This window comes from Stegodyphus dumicola, chromosome 1 (genome assembly GCF_044657685.1).
Source record: "Stegodyphus dumicola isolate Sdum_Otavi_A_Nest chromosome 1, ASM4465768v1".
Taxonomy (NCBI): domain Eukaryota; kingdom Metazoa; phylum Arthropoda; class Arachnida; order Araneae; family Eresidae; genus Stegodyphus; species Stegodyphus dumicola.
In genome coordinates, this window is record NC_140768.1 from 136,595,115 (window position 1) to 136,615,782 (window position 20,668).

Consider the following 20,668-nt stretch of genomic DNA (forward strand, 5'->3'; position numbering starts at 1 on the left):
GTTGGAACTTTCGATTATGTCAAATAGAATTTCCGATGCTGGAGCTGCAAAAGGATCTACAAAAAGAAAGCATGTTTCGATGTCCATCAAACAAAAAGTGGAATTGCTGCAAAAAATCGATAAAGTCTCCTTTGTTTCTCTAACCCTTCCGAACTCTGGTTATCGATTTCACGCTGCTCTGTGCGGGGGGAACGTTGCGGCGCACAATGAACTCGAAGTTGATCTGTCAGCACTATCCTTATCTTCAGAGCAAATGTTTTTATTTTATTCGGCTTATAATTCCTTACTAAATGTAGTATTTCATCTCGATGTACTCCGTCTCTGATATGATTTAAATCAAAATTCCTTATCATTATAAATATCACGAATACAAATCAAATAGTTTTCTGGTTGCAATTTTCTAATTTCGACTATGCCTAATGTATGAATTACGCATGCGCGCATTGAAAGAAATGTTTAATAAAATAAACAAATAAATATTAAGCTTTTCTTTCTGTAAATTTTGATACCCTTTAGATCATAATTGCTCTTTATTTCATAAATTACGGTTTTATATTTTTAATTTTATAATTTTTGCATGCCATCTTACTAGATTTAAACTGATGATCTATAATCTGGAAATATCGATAATCCAGAATCGAAGTCCCGACGAATCCGGATTAAAGACTTTTGACTGTATTAAAAACCAGCAACAACCATAAATCTCTTTGAAAAACTATTTTTAGATTCTATGAACCATGCTCTAAGATTTCTTTCTGCTCTTTGTTGATAATAAATGGATATCTTTTATTGCAGTCATTTAAATATACCCAAGACATCTACTGTGACAACATTTTTTCCCTTTTTGTCCAAATAATTGTTTCTCATAGAGAATTCTGCAATTAATTTTGATTTTGGTGATATGTCATGGAGAAAGACAAGGCACATTACATTTTTTCAATCAAGATTCAAATCAGCTTAAATTACTTTGTTTATAGATGACACTGAGCATTTTAATTATTATGTAATTGTACTTTGATAGATTTTTCTTTAACGTTACAGTTTTTACCTTTGCAACATTCACATGTTCCGTTTTTTCCTTGGATATGTATTTTGAACAATTTTTCTCCTTGAAGCCAAACTCTGACACTTCCTCCCCTTTGTTATGGACAATGCTATCTAACATTGGTTTATATACAGAAAAATCATGGCTTTCAGAGCATTTTTACTTCCTTTTACGAAGTAAAAAAGAAGTACTGTAATCGCAAAAAGTTTCAAGCAGCATATTTCAATGAAAATATCCATTTTGACTGCTATCGAATGCAATTTAACAATGTTTTTGCATGATATCTGTACGTAAGGACAGAAAAAAAGACTCTTTTCCTCCAAAAAAATTATAAAACTGCTTTAAAATGAATTCTAAAGAGAATTTTTCGTGGCATCTGTACGTATCTCGCATAACTCAAAAACGAGTAGCCTCAGAATGTTGAAATTTTGTATATAGGACTGCTATAACATGTAGATGTGCACCTCGTATTTTGGTTGCAATCGGTCGCACCAAACATATATCCACTCTGTTACCCGGCTCAGTGATATCAGTTTCTTTACTCTTATGTGTTTGTAAATTGTACATTTTTTGCTTTAAAAATGATTGAATTACGTTGTTTTTATCTTCCGGTTAAGGTTTTTATGCCTTTAGTAAATCTCTATGCAATATTTTTAGAATTATCAACAATTTTAAAGTTGTTTAAGTACCGCTAAGCCTAATCCTTTTCTTGATGGCGGCCATTGTTTTTTTACATTTGAAACAGCAGACTAGTGGATTTGTTGCCAATCTAGAGAAACGTAGCTTCGCAACAACAAAGATAGCACCTTCATTTATTATTGCCAATTAAATCATGCTTAATCCTTTCTGGAGTTTTTTCGAGGAAATAAGTGTTTAAGAGTTACTTCGTAATTTTTAATATAGATATTTTGAGTTTTTATGTATTCTCGCGAAGTGAGAACTGAATTAATTGAATGAGAAATACTCAATCGTGTGTGAAAAACGGTTTCTTTTTTGTTTTGTTTGCTTAATTCTTTTATACATCGTTCTAGTTTTATTATAGTATTTGAATAGAACATGTGGCAACGATTAGATAATTCTGTTCTTTAAATGATATAAATTTGGTGCATTATGAGTTATAATATGAACGAAATATAATACTGTTAAGTGAATCTAGTGCCAGAGTGCCGCTATGGTAAACAAATACTAGAATGAATTTTAAAGAATGCATTTATTCTATTGTGGTTTATGCGCTGTCGGCAAATTAGATTTAATTGAATCCAATAAGTTTAAATGAAATGCAAGAAAAAATGCGTATAATTTAATATTCCGTACAAGGAAGTCGTGCTGTACACATCAGATTTTTTAATAACTAAATTCGAATAATTTTCTTCAGTAAGTACATAAACATAGCATCCCATACATTGCTTCTTTAAAGCATGAAAACAAAATTGTCAAACAGCAGATAATAATTTACCCTTTCAAAAATATACTTGCAGTTAAAAAAATTTTTTTCAAGCAGGCAATGTTTTTTAATAGCAAAACAAATTCATCTAAAAAATGTATGAACAGCCTCTGTATCTATGTAAAAAATAAAATTTTGTACTTAAACTGAATGATGAATTTAGTTCATTATTCTTTTTCATTGGCTAAAAGTGAAGCAGTATGCCAAATTTGGAAATTTCATTGTTAGATATGTCTTTAATCTGGTAACCTTCTTCCTTTGCTGTAGGCAATAATTTAATTGCGGCAACCTCATTTATTTTCATAACCTGAGTTAATGGAATTGTGAGATATTTCTTTTTAAATTAGTCTTTTTAAATTTATTTTTAAAAGTCTGTTTTCGAAAGCTATTTGCCTTTTTTTAATTTTGTATTTGGATTGAAAGAAGAAAATGTCTGAATGAATTTATCTGCAAATAAGGCTGAATGTTCTGCATGCAAAGATGAGACACACTTATTAGCTAGCCAGTACCCAGTGTTGAGTTCATGTAATTCTCTGATGAAATGAAATGTGGTGATGGAAAAGAGTGGGAAGTGGACTGATGTGTACTTGCAAAGAAGAATAGGTAAAAAAAAAATTTTATCAGGAGGATTTTACAAAAAATATGCTTTACTTTTTAATGTATCAAATAATTCATATTTAATAAATAAAGTTTGTATTTTAAATTGTTAGAGTTTTTTTTTTATGTTGATAAAGTTTGCTGGCAAATATTATTCGTTTGACAATATTAAACAAAAAAATGAGAAAATCAGCAACTTGCATCCAAAAAATAACTTTTACTTTTTCATTTATAAAAAAGTTTCATTTATAAAAAGTATTATACTGTGCCAATACGGTTGCATCAATATGCAAGTACTTTTTCTACATTAATTATTTATTTTTAACAGAAAACAGAAATTTAAGGAAAAAAAATGTTTAAAACTTTTGGAAAGCTATGTATTCTCAGCTTATTACGTTATCTCTCAATTCTTTTATGTCACACATTTAAAAATACTCATTTATAATGTAGTATCTTCTATAATGAACTGTTTTTTTCAGATAAAATACATATCTGGACTAGCTTCAAACCAAGCACTCCAAACTAATTTCCTATCATAAAAATATGACATAAATTGTTTTTACATGAATAATAATACGGCATAAGAATTATTCATATGCTATCATGTAACAGTACTACATCAATTCTCCCATCAATAAAATTCCGAGTTCCTTACTCAAGGACCCCATTCCGGATATGAATTCCTGGGGTATTTATAGGATTTCTTGCCAGTGTGGTTTAATTTACATTGGTCAAACTAAGAGAGCCTTAAAATTTCGCGTCAAGGAACATGAGGCATATGTTAGAAAAAAGGAAACACAGAAGTCTTCTGTTGCTCAACATTGTTGGTCCGAAAACCACTTTCAATTTTTCTGCTGCCAAAATTATTCAAAAAACATCTTCCATTGAAGAACTGGATTTTCTAGAGGCATTTCACATTCATAAAAATCTTTCTGTTCTAGTTAACGATCCTAATTCCAATCCAAATTTGCCTTCGGCTTTTAGAGAAATTATGTTTTAGTTCTGGTTTCGCCAACAGATGGTGCCACTTGCTTATTCTTGTCCGGGCTTTCTTATCTTATCTAAACATTATTTCCTATCTTGTTCATTTGCGGTTTTGCAGCTGAAGATGATGGTTCGGTAAAACCATCGAAACTAGTCCTGTGAAAATTTTGTAAATTAACGCTGATTTTTGATGTTTGACTTCTGAATTAGTATTTATTCGGCGTGTTATTGTGTCTTAATGATAGTATGAACTTGGGATAGTATCCCACTTTACCCTAGGCATATAGCATAGTATACAAACTATAAAGACCCAGCTTATTTATTCTATCTTTTTCCCCATTCAACAGAACTCCTGCACATAAGTTGCCCATATCTCAAACTACACTCATGTCCAAAATTATCTTTACATACCCAAAAATGATGATATTCAATGAAATATCGAATCAATGTGATCCGTATTTGCAGGGAATGTGGGAAAACCAAGCCTAATTAGCATTATCCAATCAAAAGTAATCAAACGGTTTGTGATATGCAAATCTAGGCGTTACGTCATCCAAGGATGAATCAAGCGCTTTGCGCAAACTGAATATTTGAGTGAACAGCATTTGATTTCAGTGTGTAGGGACTTAAAGCGGTTTGTTATGGCTTCGAAGTATCATTTGGAAGAATCTGTAAAATGGCGAATTATCGGCCGTTTAGAAGTAGGGCAGTCAATCATGGAAGCAGCCACATGTCTGAATATTTCAAGACAGACAGTCTCTAAGCTAAGGAAACAGTTTCAAAATGATGGAAGTGTTGTAAGGAGGCCTGAACAGGGTCGAAAACGAATGACAACTGTTTCTGAAGATCGGTATCTGGCATTAACTGCCCGTCGTAACATAAAGGCTACTACTCGCCAGTTAAGTTCAGAGCTTGCAGCCGCCACTGGAACTGTTGCATCACGGCAAACAATATACAGAAGACTTAATGAAAAAGGCCTTTATGCCAGAAAGCCAAGGGTATGTGTTTTACTGTCTTCACAGAAAAAGAGGGATCGCTTTAATTGGTGTAAAGAACATCAAAACTGGACTGAACATCAATGGTCCCATGTTCTCTTTACTGATGAGTCGCGGTTTAGTTTAACTGGTGATTCTAAACGTGTTTACATCTGGAGGGAGTCAGGAACACGAAATGATCCCTCGAACATTGTGGAATGTGACTGTTTCGATAGTGGAGGTGTGATGGTATGGGGTGGAATAATGATCGATGGACGTACGTCCCTACACGTGTTCAGCAGCGGATCTGTGACAGGCCAGATATATCGAGATGAGGTCTTAGATCCTTATGTAAGACTTTTCAGGGGTGCATATGGACCTGACTTTTTTTTATGGATGATAATGCCCGTCCACATCGAGCAAACCTCGTTGATGAATTCCTTGAAAGTGAAGACATTAAGCGAATACCTTGGCCACCAAACTCTCCTGACCTTAACCCGAAAGAGAACTTATGGGACTACCTTGGAAGAGCAATTGCACGTGTACATCCTCCTCCTAGAGATGTAAATGCTCTGAAGACGGCATTGCTGGAAGAGTGGAGATTAATTCCCCAAACTATGGTTAACAACGTTATTTCCAGCCTTAAAACACGTTGTGATATGTGTGTACAAGTCGGGGAGATCATATTCCATATTAAATTAAGACTTAATTCTTTTTTTGAATCATTCCTTTTTTTCTTAACTCTCTTTGTCACACTTTATTACCATTTTTATTGTTTCATGCTACAATTTTATATCATATGAGGTGATCTTCAATTTTTTCTTTTGCATTTATCTGTCATCATGTTATGTATGATTCCACGAAAATTCATTAAATTATAAGTCATAGTCTCTGAGAAATCCGTGAATTTATGCATGTAAACATAATTTTGGACATAAGTGTATAAGCACTGCATTTATGACAGATATATAATTGAAATGTATTTGCAGGTCATGTTAAATTGCTTCACCAGCCCCACTGTCATAATCCTACCACTGGCTGCAAGTTCTGAACGTTGGTAATTTGATTTCAGGAGAACAGGTTGGCTGCAAGGGTATTTTCATGGTTTCTCTCATGCAAGACATGGATACAAGGAAGTTTCCCTTAGAAAGTCTTTTCTGAAGGCAGAACTCCCTTAAGTCCTTATGTGCTTTGCCACAATCAAATAAACCAACCCATAGTCATAAAGCTCCAAACTTGAAATTCTGGGCTGAATTACTTGGGGCCCCATTTCTTGTAAAACTGCTTGCCCTTAATCTCTTTTATCTATCAATACATCTCTCTTAAAATGAACACTTCTTGTACCTGTACCAAACCTGTAGTCCATTAGCAACACAACACAAATTCTTCACTTAAGGGCCGCTTCTAGGCTACACTTCACAGAGTGTCCACACATATTTATTTCTCTTCTATGGTTAATGTAGTAATTGATTTCCATGTGCAAATTTTCAATGAATTTGTTCATTGCAATATAAAAAATCTGCAGGTAGGCAGGAATTCCTGCATAAATCACTACCTGGTCTATTCTGAATTCTACAAAGAAAATCTTCATGTCTTTAGTGTGGCTGAACCCCAGACTAGCAGAACTCTGAATATTTCACAAAACAAGTGACAGTATTTGAACTGACCTATTAATAGCTGCTCATGTGCACTAGATTTTTTTTAGGCTTAAGCACATGAATGCATGAAACCTGGTCAATCTTATGTTCTAGATGTAGAGTTTTCTTTCCATCTAAACAAATTGACAACACACAGTTAACACATTCACCTTTGATCAATTTTCATTTGAGATCTTTAATCTTTAAATACTGCAGTTTCATTAAGAGCAATTGTATTAGAGATTTTGTATTTTGAAAAATCTATGACATCAACAGATTTGAATGCAAGTGTGTAGAGACATTAGGTTATTTCCAAGCAGGAGAGATGAAAAATGAGCAACGCCTTCTCTGGGACTCGAACCACGGGCCTCTCGAATACGCACCGTGCATGCTGACCACTACACTACGAAGGCATGCTAAGAAGGAAAAATAATTTAAGCATCTTTCATCTTATGAAACAGAGCTATAAATTGTCATTTCAGATTTCTGATCTATAAATGCTGCATTTTAATTGATAGCAACTGTATTGTACAGTTGACCTTTTTAAAAATGGATGTCATCGACAAATTGATTGAATACAAGTGCACATTCAATAATTTCAACATCTTCCTGTTTGAATACTGTTATCAGTCTTCTTAGAGACAGAACTCATCTTCCTACAGATAGTTGAAGAATTTCCTCCGCCCAATATTGCAATGTTTCAAATTTTCCTGGGGCTGTGTATAGTTTATGACATAGGAGTAGCAATAAAAACTGCTAAGAATGAAGCACCACACAAAAGTGATAAAAACTTGCGCACATAAAATTTAGAAGACATTTCTTTAATTCAAACAAATGTATTAAATATGCCCATTATAACACACAGCATACCAAACTGTAAAGATTTTAAATAGTAACAGCCCCTTCCAAGCATTCAGGTCTGTTCATTATGTTCTCCAATTGGTCATATCATAATAAGTCCGTCTGACTGACAGTCTAAGGCTTATTTTTGAGACAGGGCTTTATTTACAATATACTGGAAAACCATCCTAGCACTTACTGTTTTGATATAGATATCATTTTAAGGGAAGCACTAGTTTAGACTTATACAATGAGAACCACATTTAAAAATTATTAAGGTTCGAGCTCTCACAAGCAGGCATTCAAATGATGGCTCCATCAAGTTCACCTTCTGCTTTTTCCTGCACGGTTGCTGTATTTTTTAGAACTGAGATGAAGCAACCACGTCTGACACAGTTGTAAAAGAAGGTGAACTGTTACTATCATTTGAACTCACTCTTGACATGAAAATGCATTCAAACTGGAATTGACACAGCAGAATTGCAGCTTGAAAAATTCCATTCTTGGAAATATTTAAATGTGTTTTTAGCATGGGCAAACATAGAATGCTTGTTTTTCATTTTAATTTAACTGCATGTGCCTTCTGATTCTTCAGTATTATTCAATAGTATTTCCTATTCAATTAACTCAATTTTGCAAATTAATTTTAAGTAAGCTTTGACATTACATTTGGGTTATTGGAGGAGGTAAAGCAACAAGAATCAGCCTAATATTCATAAATTTGCAGGACGAGTTTCAAGGTTTAAATACAGAACCTTCTTCTTCAACTGCAGAAGTGCAAATTATGAAAGAAAAGCCAGTGATAAGATAAGATGAGAAGAAAGAGCGGAAGGAGATTAAGCTACTTGAGTCAAGCTGATTCCTGTTGCTCTAATTCCTCCAATAATCATTATTTGGTGTGCTTTTTTAATTCAAATTGCATTTGGTTATATGAAACAGTACTGTGTGTAGTACACAGGGTGGTTCAAAACTATGAAGTGTGAAACAAAAAAACGAGACTAAGTGTGTAGTTTAAAAACATAGTGGAGTTGGCAATAATTGTTTTGGTGATGTCATGTCACACACCTCCTCTATCCATGCAGGATAGAGGCTTAATTGCCCATGTCAATTTCAGCTTAATCGTCCATGTCAGTGGAAAGTACTGTATCACCGAGTGAACATGTGCAACTACATTCTGCTGAAAAAACTAATAATGTAAAAAAACGAACAGCAAATCAACATCAGGTTTCTTATGAAACTTAAGAAATTAGCCACGAAGGAAACATTTCAAATGTTAACCGAGACTTAGATGAAACTTTGTCTCATGCACATGTGTTTGAATGGCATAGGTGGTTTTCAGGGGGAAGTGACAGTGTGGAAGATGATGAATGTGCTGGGCGCCCCCTTGGCCATTCCTCATTGAATGGATTCCAGTGGTCACACTATTAATCAATACTACTACACTGAAGTACTAAAAAGACTTAAATTAAATTAGAAAAAAAAAAAAAAAAAGGCTACAGTTTTGGAGTGATGGATGGCTGTTGCATCAGGACAATGCACCACTCACACAGCCCTATCTATCTAGCAGTTTCTGACCAGCAAAAACATTACTGTGATGGAGCATCCTCCTTATTCAATTGATTTGGCTCCATGGGACTTTTTTTTCATTTCCTAAAGTTAAATCTTACTTAAAGGAAACACATTTTACCTCAGCTGAAGAGGTTCAGGCAAAATCGGAGAATCTCCTGAAGGGCCTTTCAAAAACCTCATTCCAGAACTGTTACCAGCAATGGCAGCACTGAATGCAGAAGTGTGTGGTTACTGAAGGGAACTACTTTAAAGGTGATAATGTCACGGAAAACTGATTCTGCAAGTGCAATGATTTAGTGAACCAGCCTCGTGTTTTTTTTTTTTTTTTTTTTTTTTTTTTTTGTGTGTGTGTGTGTGTGTGTGTGTGTCACACTTTGTATATGCCAAAAATATAGAGGCAGGTAGAGGGGTCATAAGTTAGCATATTTCGTATAGGAATATGTGTGTAGTAATGCCCATTGAGCTGGCAGAGAGCGCTAATGAGTGTGAGAAATACAAGTGCTGTGCAAGCTGGATTCTTCATTTTCCGCACAGGTCTCGAGCAAAATGCATCAATGTGGAGCTTGCCAACATGCATTTCATGTACAGGCTACACAAGAAAATAGATTAGCTGCTTAAAGGATGTACAGGGAGCGATTCCTGGATAGGAAGCAGCTGGATCATAGAACATTCGAACACCTTCATTGGGAGTTAAGCACAAGTAGATCGTTTTATGCTTCCAGGAACGTCAGAAATCACTTGAATGCTGTCTACGGCCAGCATTGGGTAGGATGGAGTGGACCAGTTCCTGGCTTCTGCATTCTGCTGATTTAACCTGCCTGGATTTCTTCTTTTGGGGTCATATTAAAAGCTTTGTGTACGAGAGTCCTGTCACATCTGCAGAAGTTCTTATTGCCTGCTTGTCTGTTGCTGCTGGGCATGTACTCAACTTGCCCAACGTCTTTTCTAATATGCGCCAATCCATGGTCTGCCGCTGTGAATCTTGTATTGCTGTTGGTGGCCACTCTTTCGAGCACCTATTAAAAACTGTCAATATTTTTTTCTCTTTTGTCTTTACTTGTGTTTTCAATGTCCTATGTTTCATATTGCTTTACACGCTAGTGCTTTAGTGCGGCATTACCGCACACACATTCCTGTACGAAATCTGCTTATTGAGGTCCCTTCTACCAGCCTTTATATTTTTAATATATAGTTTTAAACCACTCTATATAAAAATATACAAAACAAGCATTTACTCCAAATGCAGAAAACTGGGTGATGTGATAAAAATAAGCACAAACCAAAAATGACAGGTTTCATAACAAACTGTACAACATGTTAATTATGAGCATTACAATAATTATACAAATAATTATGAGCATTACAACATGGCAGCATTCATAAAATACAAGAATTCATGCAGTATTAGTTTTCAAAATTTCACATTGAACTTATCAAGATAAAAGATACTCATTTCAAAAGTATAAATGAATATTAAATAATTTTGTACATTCATTACAAAAAATTGAGTAGTTTGACTAAAGAACATTTTTATAATGCTCAATCAAAAAATTGACCAAAAATTAAAAATTTGTGTATATTTCCAAAAATGCTTTTTGCAAATGTTGAAAAATCACATATGATTTTTATTACGATTTTACACATTATTAATTAATGTTATACAGTGATAAGTAATTAAAAATAAAATCATTGAAATGTATATTATAAAATGTTAATTGTATCATAGAAAATGTTTTGCATATTAAACTATGTAGTAATTATACCTAGACTTTATTTTTAACTTACTTTCATGGCTCTTAAGACTTTTGTGCGAGCAGCTTCATTCAGACCTTCCATTTCTTCCTCCTTTAATTTATAAGGCAGGATAGCTAATGCACAGTCATCACAAGTTCCATATGGAATATACAGACTGGACATTTCAGGATCATCTCCCTGTAAAATTATTCTGAAACTTTGATAAATATTAAATGATATTTGATAATTCAAAATGATATTTAAAAAATATCATGATTTTTCAATACTTTCCAGAATATCTTATTGCATCAATTTTAAATTACTAATATAATGAAAAATTTAATTGTCTACCCCTTCAAAAAAAATGCAATGAAGCTACCAAGGAAATAATATAATTTATGATATATTGCTTTTAGTTATTCATTTCTTGTACGATTCCACTAAAAGATTATTTGGAACTACTCTGATATGCGCCCTCAAGTCACCAAATTTCTTGCCAAAAGTGTTTGGCGAAAAAAACTCCACGCTGCCCTACTGCTACCTAAATTTTTTGTCTACATTTCGAACTTTAAGCCTAAAATGTCTCCAAAAACATGGTTTGAAAACACAATTTAAACTAAAAATCTGAAACAAAAACAAAAAATTTAGATAGCAAAACCGCAAAGTTTCTAACCAAAATTATTTGACAAGAGTCCATGTACACAGCAATATGTTTTAACTTAAAAAAACATCTATGAATTGCACAATTTAGGCAACAAATAAATCTATGAACTACGCACACCTCACTTTAATAAATTAACATAACAACAATAAATTTCAAAGAATACCATGTACACAGCATCCTGTTTCAACTTAAAAAAACATCTACGAATTGCACAATTTAAACAACAAACGAATCTACGAACTACGCACACCTCACTTTAATAAATTAACATAACAACAATAAATTTCAAAAAATACCATGTATACAGAGTTCTGTTTCAACTTTAAAAAACATCTACGAATTGCACAATTTAGACGGTATGCACTAATCAACAAAATAACTAAAATTTATTTTAAACAATTTAAAAAAAAAAAAAAAACAATAACGACAGAAATTCATACTAAAAAAACAATGAACATAACATTCTACAAAATAAGAACAAGAATAAAATAAAATGCACTTACCATGAATTAATGCTTTTTCAAACAGCAGAAATACAAATTTCATACCGCCTTTAACATGCCGCCACGTAATCACTATCGTATTTATATGACAGCCAGACACACTATCGAGAAAATTCATACTATGGTTCACAAATAAATAAAATCACAAATCCCTACTTCTATCGTGCACAGCCACTAAAAATAATCTCCCAGATCCTTTTTCCACACCTCCAAATACCCACTGCCCTCAACAGGATGGCCATGATATTTCCTTTTGCCGAACTTCAATTCAACTTCCACCATTTTATCTTTCCCCCCTAGCTTCTCAGACACAAAGCAAGGCACGAACCAATGAACTCCAGCGAAAGATTTTTCAACATCAACAGGGTTGCCATACAACATGCAATCGCGCCAAAAACCAATGCAGAACACATATTGCCACATTTGGTGAAATCAGAGTTGTACTGATTATTTTTTAATTTAAACATCAATAAAATGGCAGGTTAAAGAAATGATTAAAACAACAACCAATTTTAATGCACAACAGTCCATCTAAAAGATAAATACTTAACCAAATGTGGTAGATTGCATACTACATCAGGATCAAAATTTTTATATGGACCTATGATATTTCAAACAATAATTCCATATATATAAAGAACACAAACCTTACACTGCTAAATTTTATCCAGAATGAAAAAAATGCCTTAAAATTTAAGTTACATTAAAACTATATTAGTACTTTTCATTAAAGCCATAACACATTTTTTTTTTTTTTTTTTTTTTTTTTTAGTGTTTCCTCAGCACCAAATGTTACCAGTTTAATTTACCTTTTTTCCTAGATTTTTTTTTTATACCCATCATTCAGATGTTCAAGTTTTTCATCAAATAATAAGATTTCTTTCACCCTCAATGCTGTTTGGGATATTTCACAGTATATCATTCTTATCATTTCGTTAATACAGACACTAGATTTTATACGCAGTCTGCTGTATGACAGCACAAAATGGCACAATCAATACAAAAAAAGCACTATTCTCCAATATTTAGACTCTTGATTTCATTGAATTTAGGTGGCATTATATGCTTTCCAAAGGAGAAAACTTAGCCATGCTATCATTCCAAAGGAGAAAAACTCAGTTATGCTGTATGCCATTTTTAATTTTATATCTGCCATTTAGTCTCAGATGATTATTTCTTTTAATATGGTGCTTATAAATTACCATTTTTTTTATTTTAATTTAGTTTTGTTTAATCATTTAAAAAGGAAATACATATAAACATTTCCTTTACTGTAGTTGTTTTTATTTTCTGTTTCGCCATTTTTTAAAGAGGATTTCAGGAGTGAAATTAATAGAAATCCAGACACAAAAGTTTCAGCAATAGAAATTTAGCAGAAATGGCAAAAAATCCAAAAAAAGGGGGGCATCTAGTATTGAGCCAAAGGCATGAAGAAAGGCAAAGAAGTGCCAGTATGCACCCCTTTTCACGATTTTAAATTATACAAAAAAGGCATGGTAAAATTATAATGGAAAAATATATACTTTTCATGGAAAAGTACCATCTCATCCAGGGCTGGATTAAGACTTTTAGAGGTCCTGGACACTTAAGATTTTGCTGCCCCCACATATGTTTACACCAGTTTTTTCTTCAGTCCTTCTCTCCTTCAGTAATAGCTAAAATATTTGGTGCCATCTTTCCTGAATATCTAAGTTTCTTTTAGTAGTGGCCCCTTTCCTTTGCATCCTAAGCATGTGCTTATATCGCTTAATCATTAATCCAGCCCTGATCTCACCTATGTATAAAAGAAGACTATACAAAAGTAGCATGAAGTGTTAGATAGTTTATTTTGTATTCTTCATTAAAAATTTTTCTGATCTTAAAAATTACATGAATGTAGTTTTTCTCATAGGAAAATGTCACTACTGTAGAAGAAGAAAGAGAAGTAATAATAATAATACTCACATATAAGCCTCCTTTATAAGGATCATCAACCACAGTGTGATGATAAATGCAAGCCCAATCAGCCTTTCTGTATTTCCAATCATTTTTGCATATTCTCATTGACATTTCTTTAATTTCTTTTACAGAAGACAAAGCGTTACCCATAGATAATCGATTTACCAATGTTATTTCTTTGAATTCTAGAATACAAAAATGAAAAAAAAAAATACTTTCATTGCATTTTCATATTGAGAAGTACTTCTTATTATTACCAGATACACAAAAAGAAAAAAAATAGCCCTCCATAAGCAGGAACACTTCTGGTACAAATGCATAATTTCTCAAGAAACAAAATACAAAACCTTTTAGGAATATGATACTGTTATTTCCTTAAATGTATTCTTTTCATGCATTTAAAGCTACACTAATTACTTAGGGCAAAAGATTTGCTTTAAAATTAGTTTTTGCTGTTGCTAATGTTACATCCTGAGTATGAATCCTGTATAAACAACATTTTTTTTTTTTTTTTTTTTTTTTTTTTTTTTTTAACCATCTGGGTGCAAATGTTCCATGAGGATACGATTTATTACTGCCAGAAAAATGGCAGGTCGCCAAACAAAATGGAGCATATGTGTCTTCCTAATGTTCATTTCAAATAACAGTAAATATATTCTCAATTTTGACCTCCAAAGGCTCAAAACGTTTTAGACAATCCGATATGCCAACTTCTTTTACATTAACTTTAACACAGCATTAGTACCACTATATAATATTGTGTCAAATACTAGGAAGAAAATTTTACGATGACTAATTTCACTGACCTAGATTCCCTTAAATATTTTAAAATTATTCACTTCTCTAATTTTAGAACTATCATCACAGTTTAATGGGGGTTTTTTTTGGGGGGGGAGCAATTATTTAATATAAGTCAAACAGAAAACTACCTTTGGAAATAAAAAATAATCAGTCTAATTTTTCCTCTACATACTTGGCAATAGACAGACAGCTGTAACAATAACTTTGAGTAACAAGAGGGGGGTAGACTAGCATTAACAGCACACTGAACTCTAATGTACAGTACATTTGTGTTCCGAATTTTCTAGATCTTTAATGAAATGTTTATTTTAATTAATAGTAATACTTTTAATATTTTAATTATACAATTTCTGTTTTAAGTTAAATAGGAAAACTAATCATTTATGCAATTTACTTAATTATTTTAGATTATTAAAAGCAATATCTTGTAAAGGACATACATACTTATCCATTTCATTATAAGCTTTAACGTATTTGCATTCACCAACAGAGTTAAAACAATAATTCCTGCAACTTGAACTAAAATCTAAAAAAATAAATAGAATATGAAAATAAAACAATATTAGAGAATAGTTATGTCAGAAGAAATTAGGCAAAAATTCTAAATAATGCATATTTGACATATGATGTTTTATGACACATTTTAAACAGTTTATTATTCAAAACTAAAAATAAAATTTTTCAGAATTAATTTCTTTTACAGTGAACATATAAAATGTAAAGGATGGTAAAAATTTGACTATCCTGCATTCAGTTAACTGGAAAGCTCAAGTAATCAGAATATTTTAGAATTTTAGAAAAATTTTTCCCTGAAAAATTTAGGAAATGAGAGATGGCATTATGGAGCTAGTAATACTTATTAACTTGTATATGTTGTCACCAAAGTGTGATTTGGCACCAATAATATATAAGCATGATGTAACAGCACTATCAAAAGAAGTTTCCTTGGGCTTAATGTAAACTCAGTAAATTCTTAATAAGCTAATTTAATTTTGGTACTTTTCCGTTTTGCTGGCGCAGGTGATAAAGTCGCCAATAATGGTACAACTGATGCCAAACGGAATATCCTCGCTGGTAACCTTTTACGCTTAATTTCAAAACAAGTCGCAGCCATTTCTTATCAAATTGATTGTTTCTTTCACTACTAGCATACAATTACATAGAATTTTTACCAGAGAGTTCAGTTTTGTGCCCTAAGGCCATTCGAGCTAATTAAGTCGACTAGGGTGCAATCACACCGCTCACCCGAAGGCAAAAATATAGAAAAGGCAAAGTCAAGGGTTAAATTCATCAAATCTAATAAGAATGCACTAGCGAAGTAAAGCTCTGCGGTTTTACATAATTTCTGAGTAAGCTATTCATACGAATTGAAATAATTCTTGCATTTAAACTTGTATTCCAAATTAAGATTTAACTTGAAATTAATGTAGATAATTACTGAGAGAATTAGATTTTTGTAGCGTAATTTACGTGAGATGAGATCACTTGGGGTCACGTGAATCAGGACGTTGTACCATGAAAGCATAGTAAATTCTTAAATTAATGACTTTTTACAAATTTATTGTCTTTATTTATTGGCTTTTTATAAAATTTAAACGATATTAAAATGTTTATGCCCTCAAAATAAAATATTCTTAGAACCAACATTTGTTAACATTTTATATGTGTATGCTATGTGTTGTCGCCAATAAAGTCTGCTTGGAGAGATTTGCGCCGGCGAAACAGAAAAGTATCTTAATTTTTTTAAAGATGTATATTAGCTCTATTTTATTCTTGTGTTTTGAAAACATAATTAATATTTGGGACAGTGTGAAGTGGAGTATTTTCAAAGTTAGAAGATCTTAGCATCAAAAAAGTCATGACACATGACCTTGTCCTTGGAAATGGATAAAAAAGGGCTTATGATACACAGTTTAAGTTTTTTATAGGCTAAGTCTGTAATTCATATCTGTCTATTAACTAAGTAAATAAAGAACAATCTTTTCATTTAAACTTGTCTGAAATGATTGGCAACCTGCCAACTTTCATATTTGGCTAAATTTCATAGTCAGATCAGATGTTTTACATTCCTGTTTAAGGCTTACATATTTTGTAGGCTTTATGTCTGAATTTTTTTTTAAATCTTATATAGGGTCTGCCAGTGAAATAATAAAATTTTAAAATTAACATTCCCCCCCCCCAGATCTGAGTTGAGTAAAGAATATTGTTTTACTTTTTAAAACAAATGCAGTCCAAGTAAGAGCCATTTCTCTGTACACATTTTTCTAATCATGACCAAAAATTTTCCGTCACTACAAGGAGCAGGTCAAGTTGAAGTCGTGCAGGTCTCTTGTAAGATATTTGTTTTTAATTCCAGTTTGTTTTGCAGTATATCAATGTACACTTCAGAAATCCTCAAAGAAAATAGTCGCATGCGGAAAAATCTGGTGATATTGAGGGCCATGACATGTCACCATGCTTGGATACGAGTCCACTCAGGAAAAGTACTCTTAAAGCAGCCATGAATACACAAGCAGTGTGACATGTGGTCCAATTCTGCTCGGAAAAATTAATTTCCGGAAACTTAGGGAATAAAAAATGTTCTGACCATGTGTGTGTAACAGTCTGCATTAACAGTTGTAGCATTTCCTCTAGCGTTTTGGAAAAAAAAATATGGCCCAGTAATCCAAATGATCAAAGTGAACACCACATCGTAACGTTCGGACTATGTAAGGGCTTTGATGCAACTCCCCTGGATTTTCATCATTCCAGTATCAATAAAGTCTCACAGTATCATTTTTATAAAATGATTTTACACAGAAAGCACTATGTAAATTCAATCACTGCTCCACGTTTAACAAATGGCATTAAATTTCAAAAAATAATCCAAAACCCCCTACTCTCTCATGAGCAGGAAATGAACAATTGTACTTTTAAAATGCCCTGGTTCACTGCAGGATCCTGCATAATTTTAAATGCAGGCTTTTAATATTAAAATTGGTAACAAATAAGATAATTGTTCTTATATTTTTATAGCAGAAATTTCCACCATTCATTAAGCTTTTCTAACGTAAATCCATTTTTTATGTACTAAACTATCTAAAATTTGGCATTTTTCGAGCTTTTGAATAGTCAAGCTTTTACTGTATAATAAAAATATTTTGGATTTATATTTTTTTACTTTGCTTTTCAATATTTTCCAGCATTTTAGCTGCATGTACGGCAATAGGGACTAAATATAGAGCAGCATGAATATCTATAAAATAATTTGTTACGTTAACTCAATTCTGAAGCAAAGCATCTTTGTTGGTAATCTTATAAAGTTTAAAGTAGTACAGTAGAATCCCAGAAATCTGCAAAGCTTCGGACCAAAGGTTGTGCGGATTTTAGGATTTTGAGGATTTCAGGGCAGAAAAGATAAATCATAATATTCAGACTAAAAGTGCAAAATAAATAAGGATATTAGATAGATTTAATTAAATTATTATACATTATTACAATAATTTATTATTATTACATATATAAACTGATTATATTATATTAGTATTCATTTACATTAGTGCTTACAGGGATATTTAAAAGCATTAGGGATGTATTCAATAGACATAAAAATAAGGGATAGTAATAAAGCATAAAGTATTTCATTTTTTCTACATGTTCCAAACATTTTTTTTGATGGAGGTTTGTTTTAAAACTTTAGGGTATTCCAGAGTAAGTTGTTTTTTTTTTTTTTTCTTTTTTTTTTTTTGCGTTTGTGTGTGTGTGTGTGTGTGTAAATTATATAGAGTCCTAATCTCTTGCTCTATGACACAGCTTTGTTGTTCTAAAAATTTTAGGCATTTTTCACAGTTCCAGACCCTCATTAAAAGATATTTTCTCACTTCTATCAAATGCACTATCTGTCGGTGTCAGAATTGTCTTCTTGTTATGAAGAGTTCAAAACAGAGCCAATGATTTTATCATCAGTCATCTGATATGACAGCATTGGCTCATCTGAACACATCATCCATTCAACAATATCTCCTTCTTGCAAAGCCTTCTCGTTTATTTTTTCTTTCAAAAATAAAAGCAATTCTCTTGCTTTAACCCTTGCTGCACTGACCCTAAAACCAGAAAAATCACTGTCATCACTCTCAGTTTCAATAAACAAAGAAGATGGCCATACATTATGCCAGGCATTTACTAATGTTGTTTGGGAAACAGAATTCCATGATTCAGCTAACAAATAAATGCAGTCTTTGATGGTGAATTTTTTTATATAATCACAAAGTTCAATAGAATGGTCACTTGAAAGAATGTTTTTCCGAAACTCTGGTTTATAGTGGCATTATATAGTGGTTTATAGTGGCATTTATAGTTTCTTATTTGTCATTGATTGGATTAATGATGTACTATTTGGGGACAAAAAAAGGCCATGACATTATCCCACATTAAAATAGTTGCATCTGGATGTGCAGAGCAATTGTCTAACAATAGTAAAATCTTGCAATTTGATGGTAACCCCAAACTGTTACAATGCCTCCTAATCTCTTTAATGAAATGCTCCATGAACCATTCAGTCATAAGTTGTTTTTTGAACCAGGAATTTTTATTACTCTTGTAAATCACAGATAAGGATTTTACTCCTTTCAGAGCTTTAAGATTGGTACTCTTACCCACTACCACTGGTTTACATTTGTGAGTTCCAGCAGCATTCCTGCATACAAAATGGTAACTCTTTCTTTAGCATCTCTTTCACCCCTGATGGTGCACTTTCTTCGCTTGTCACAAATGTCTTTCTTGGCAAACATCGACAAAAAAGTCCAGTCTCATCCATATTAAAAACCTGTTCTGGGCTAAGATTTTCTTCTGCCACTAACACAGAAAATTCATCAATAAAATTTCTCTGAAGCATCTTTATCTGCTGAAAGTTTTTCCCCACATGCTTTCAGATAATGTATACCGTGTCTCTGTTTAAATCTGTTCAGCCAACTGCTGCTAAAATTGCACGGCTCCTCTATTTTTAAATCAGCATGAATCTGCTTCCCCTTTTCTCTCAGGAACGGTCCTGAAATCATTACCCGATAACTTCGCCGCTGCAGGAACCACTTGTACAAGAAAGCATCAAGGTTTGCCAATTTCGCCTCATGCAAAGATTTCCGGTTTCGGATTCCAGTGTTACAATCACTGTTGCTGTAAAATTTTAACAGTTTTTCTTTATTTTTCCATATATCATACACTGTCCATGCCACTATTCCATATGATTCTGTTATAAAGCAAGGAGTAGCATCTGCCTCCATCTTTTGCAGAATTTCCACTTTCTGCATTACCTTCAATGCAATGAGTTTACGTTTTTCAATGTTGCAAGCAGTAAAATCATGAGTGCGTTTCTTATCTGTCATTGTATTAAAAAGCGCTGAAATTTAAAATATTCTTACTTTATACACAAAATATCCGGATAAAAAAAAACGGCAACACTAAACAATATCGCGAAATAACAAAGTTCACAAAATACAACAACGTGAATCGTGAACTTGAAAGAAGAGTTGAGTGAATTGTCTGCTTTTTTACCTCGATGCAGATTGCATGGAAAAACACTTTTATCATCATGTCAATAATTTTCTATTTCCATTATGACTCATTATTATTTGGTGTTTTTTCTTCGATATTCTGTACTCCATGTTGTGGTTTCCAGAACCTATAAACTTAATGTTTATATTTTGAGAGGCAATGTGGATTTCAGGAGTTGGTGGATTTCAGATCGGCGGATTTTTGGTATTTGACTGTATTTTCAAGTTTTCAAATGTGATGTAAAACATTAAACTCTTCATAAAATGGAAAAAACGTATCACCTGACAAAGCTTAACATCTCAGAAAGTTTCCCATTAAAATTTAGAACTTTCATTTTTTTAATTAAAATATATAAAAAGTTATAAATAATAAATTTAAAAAACAGTCGAGTTTAATATTTCATTTTATA

At 32.6% G+C, this 20,668-nt stretch overlaps 1 protein-coding gene across 6 annotated transcripts in view; it reads right to left on the bottom strand.

The window, feature by feature from the left end:
- The window catches only part of LOC118201403 (sperm-specific sodium:proton exchanger-like), a 251,684-nt gene that overhangs the window by 153,240 nt on the left and 77,776 nt on the right, over window positions 1-20,668 (bottom strand). For all 6 annotated transcript variants that reach the window (XR_015042259.1, XR_015042261.1, XM_085821147.1 and 3 more), the window contains exons 11-13: window positions 15,175-15,256; window positions 13,936-14,114; window positions 10,876-11,022 (exon numbers count right to left, since the gene is read on the bottom strand). Coding sequence is in view for 4 of the 6 variants with exons in the window: in XM_085821147.1 (XP_085677273.1) it covers window positions 10,876-11,022; window positions 13,936-14,114; window positions 15,175-15,256 (408 nt within the window). In the remaining 2 variants the exon portion in view is untranslated. The remainder of the gene's footprint in view (window positions 1-10,875; window positions 11,023-13,935; window positions 14,115-15,174; window positions 15,257-20,668) is intronic.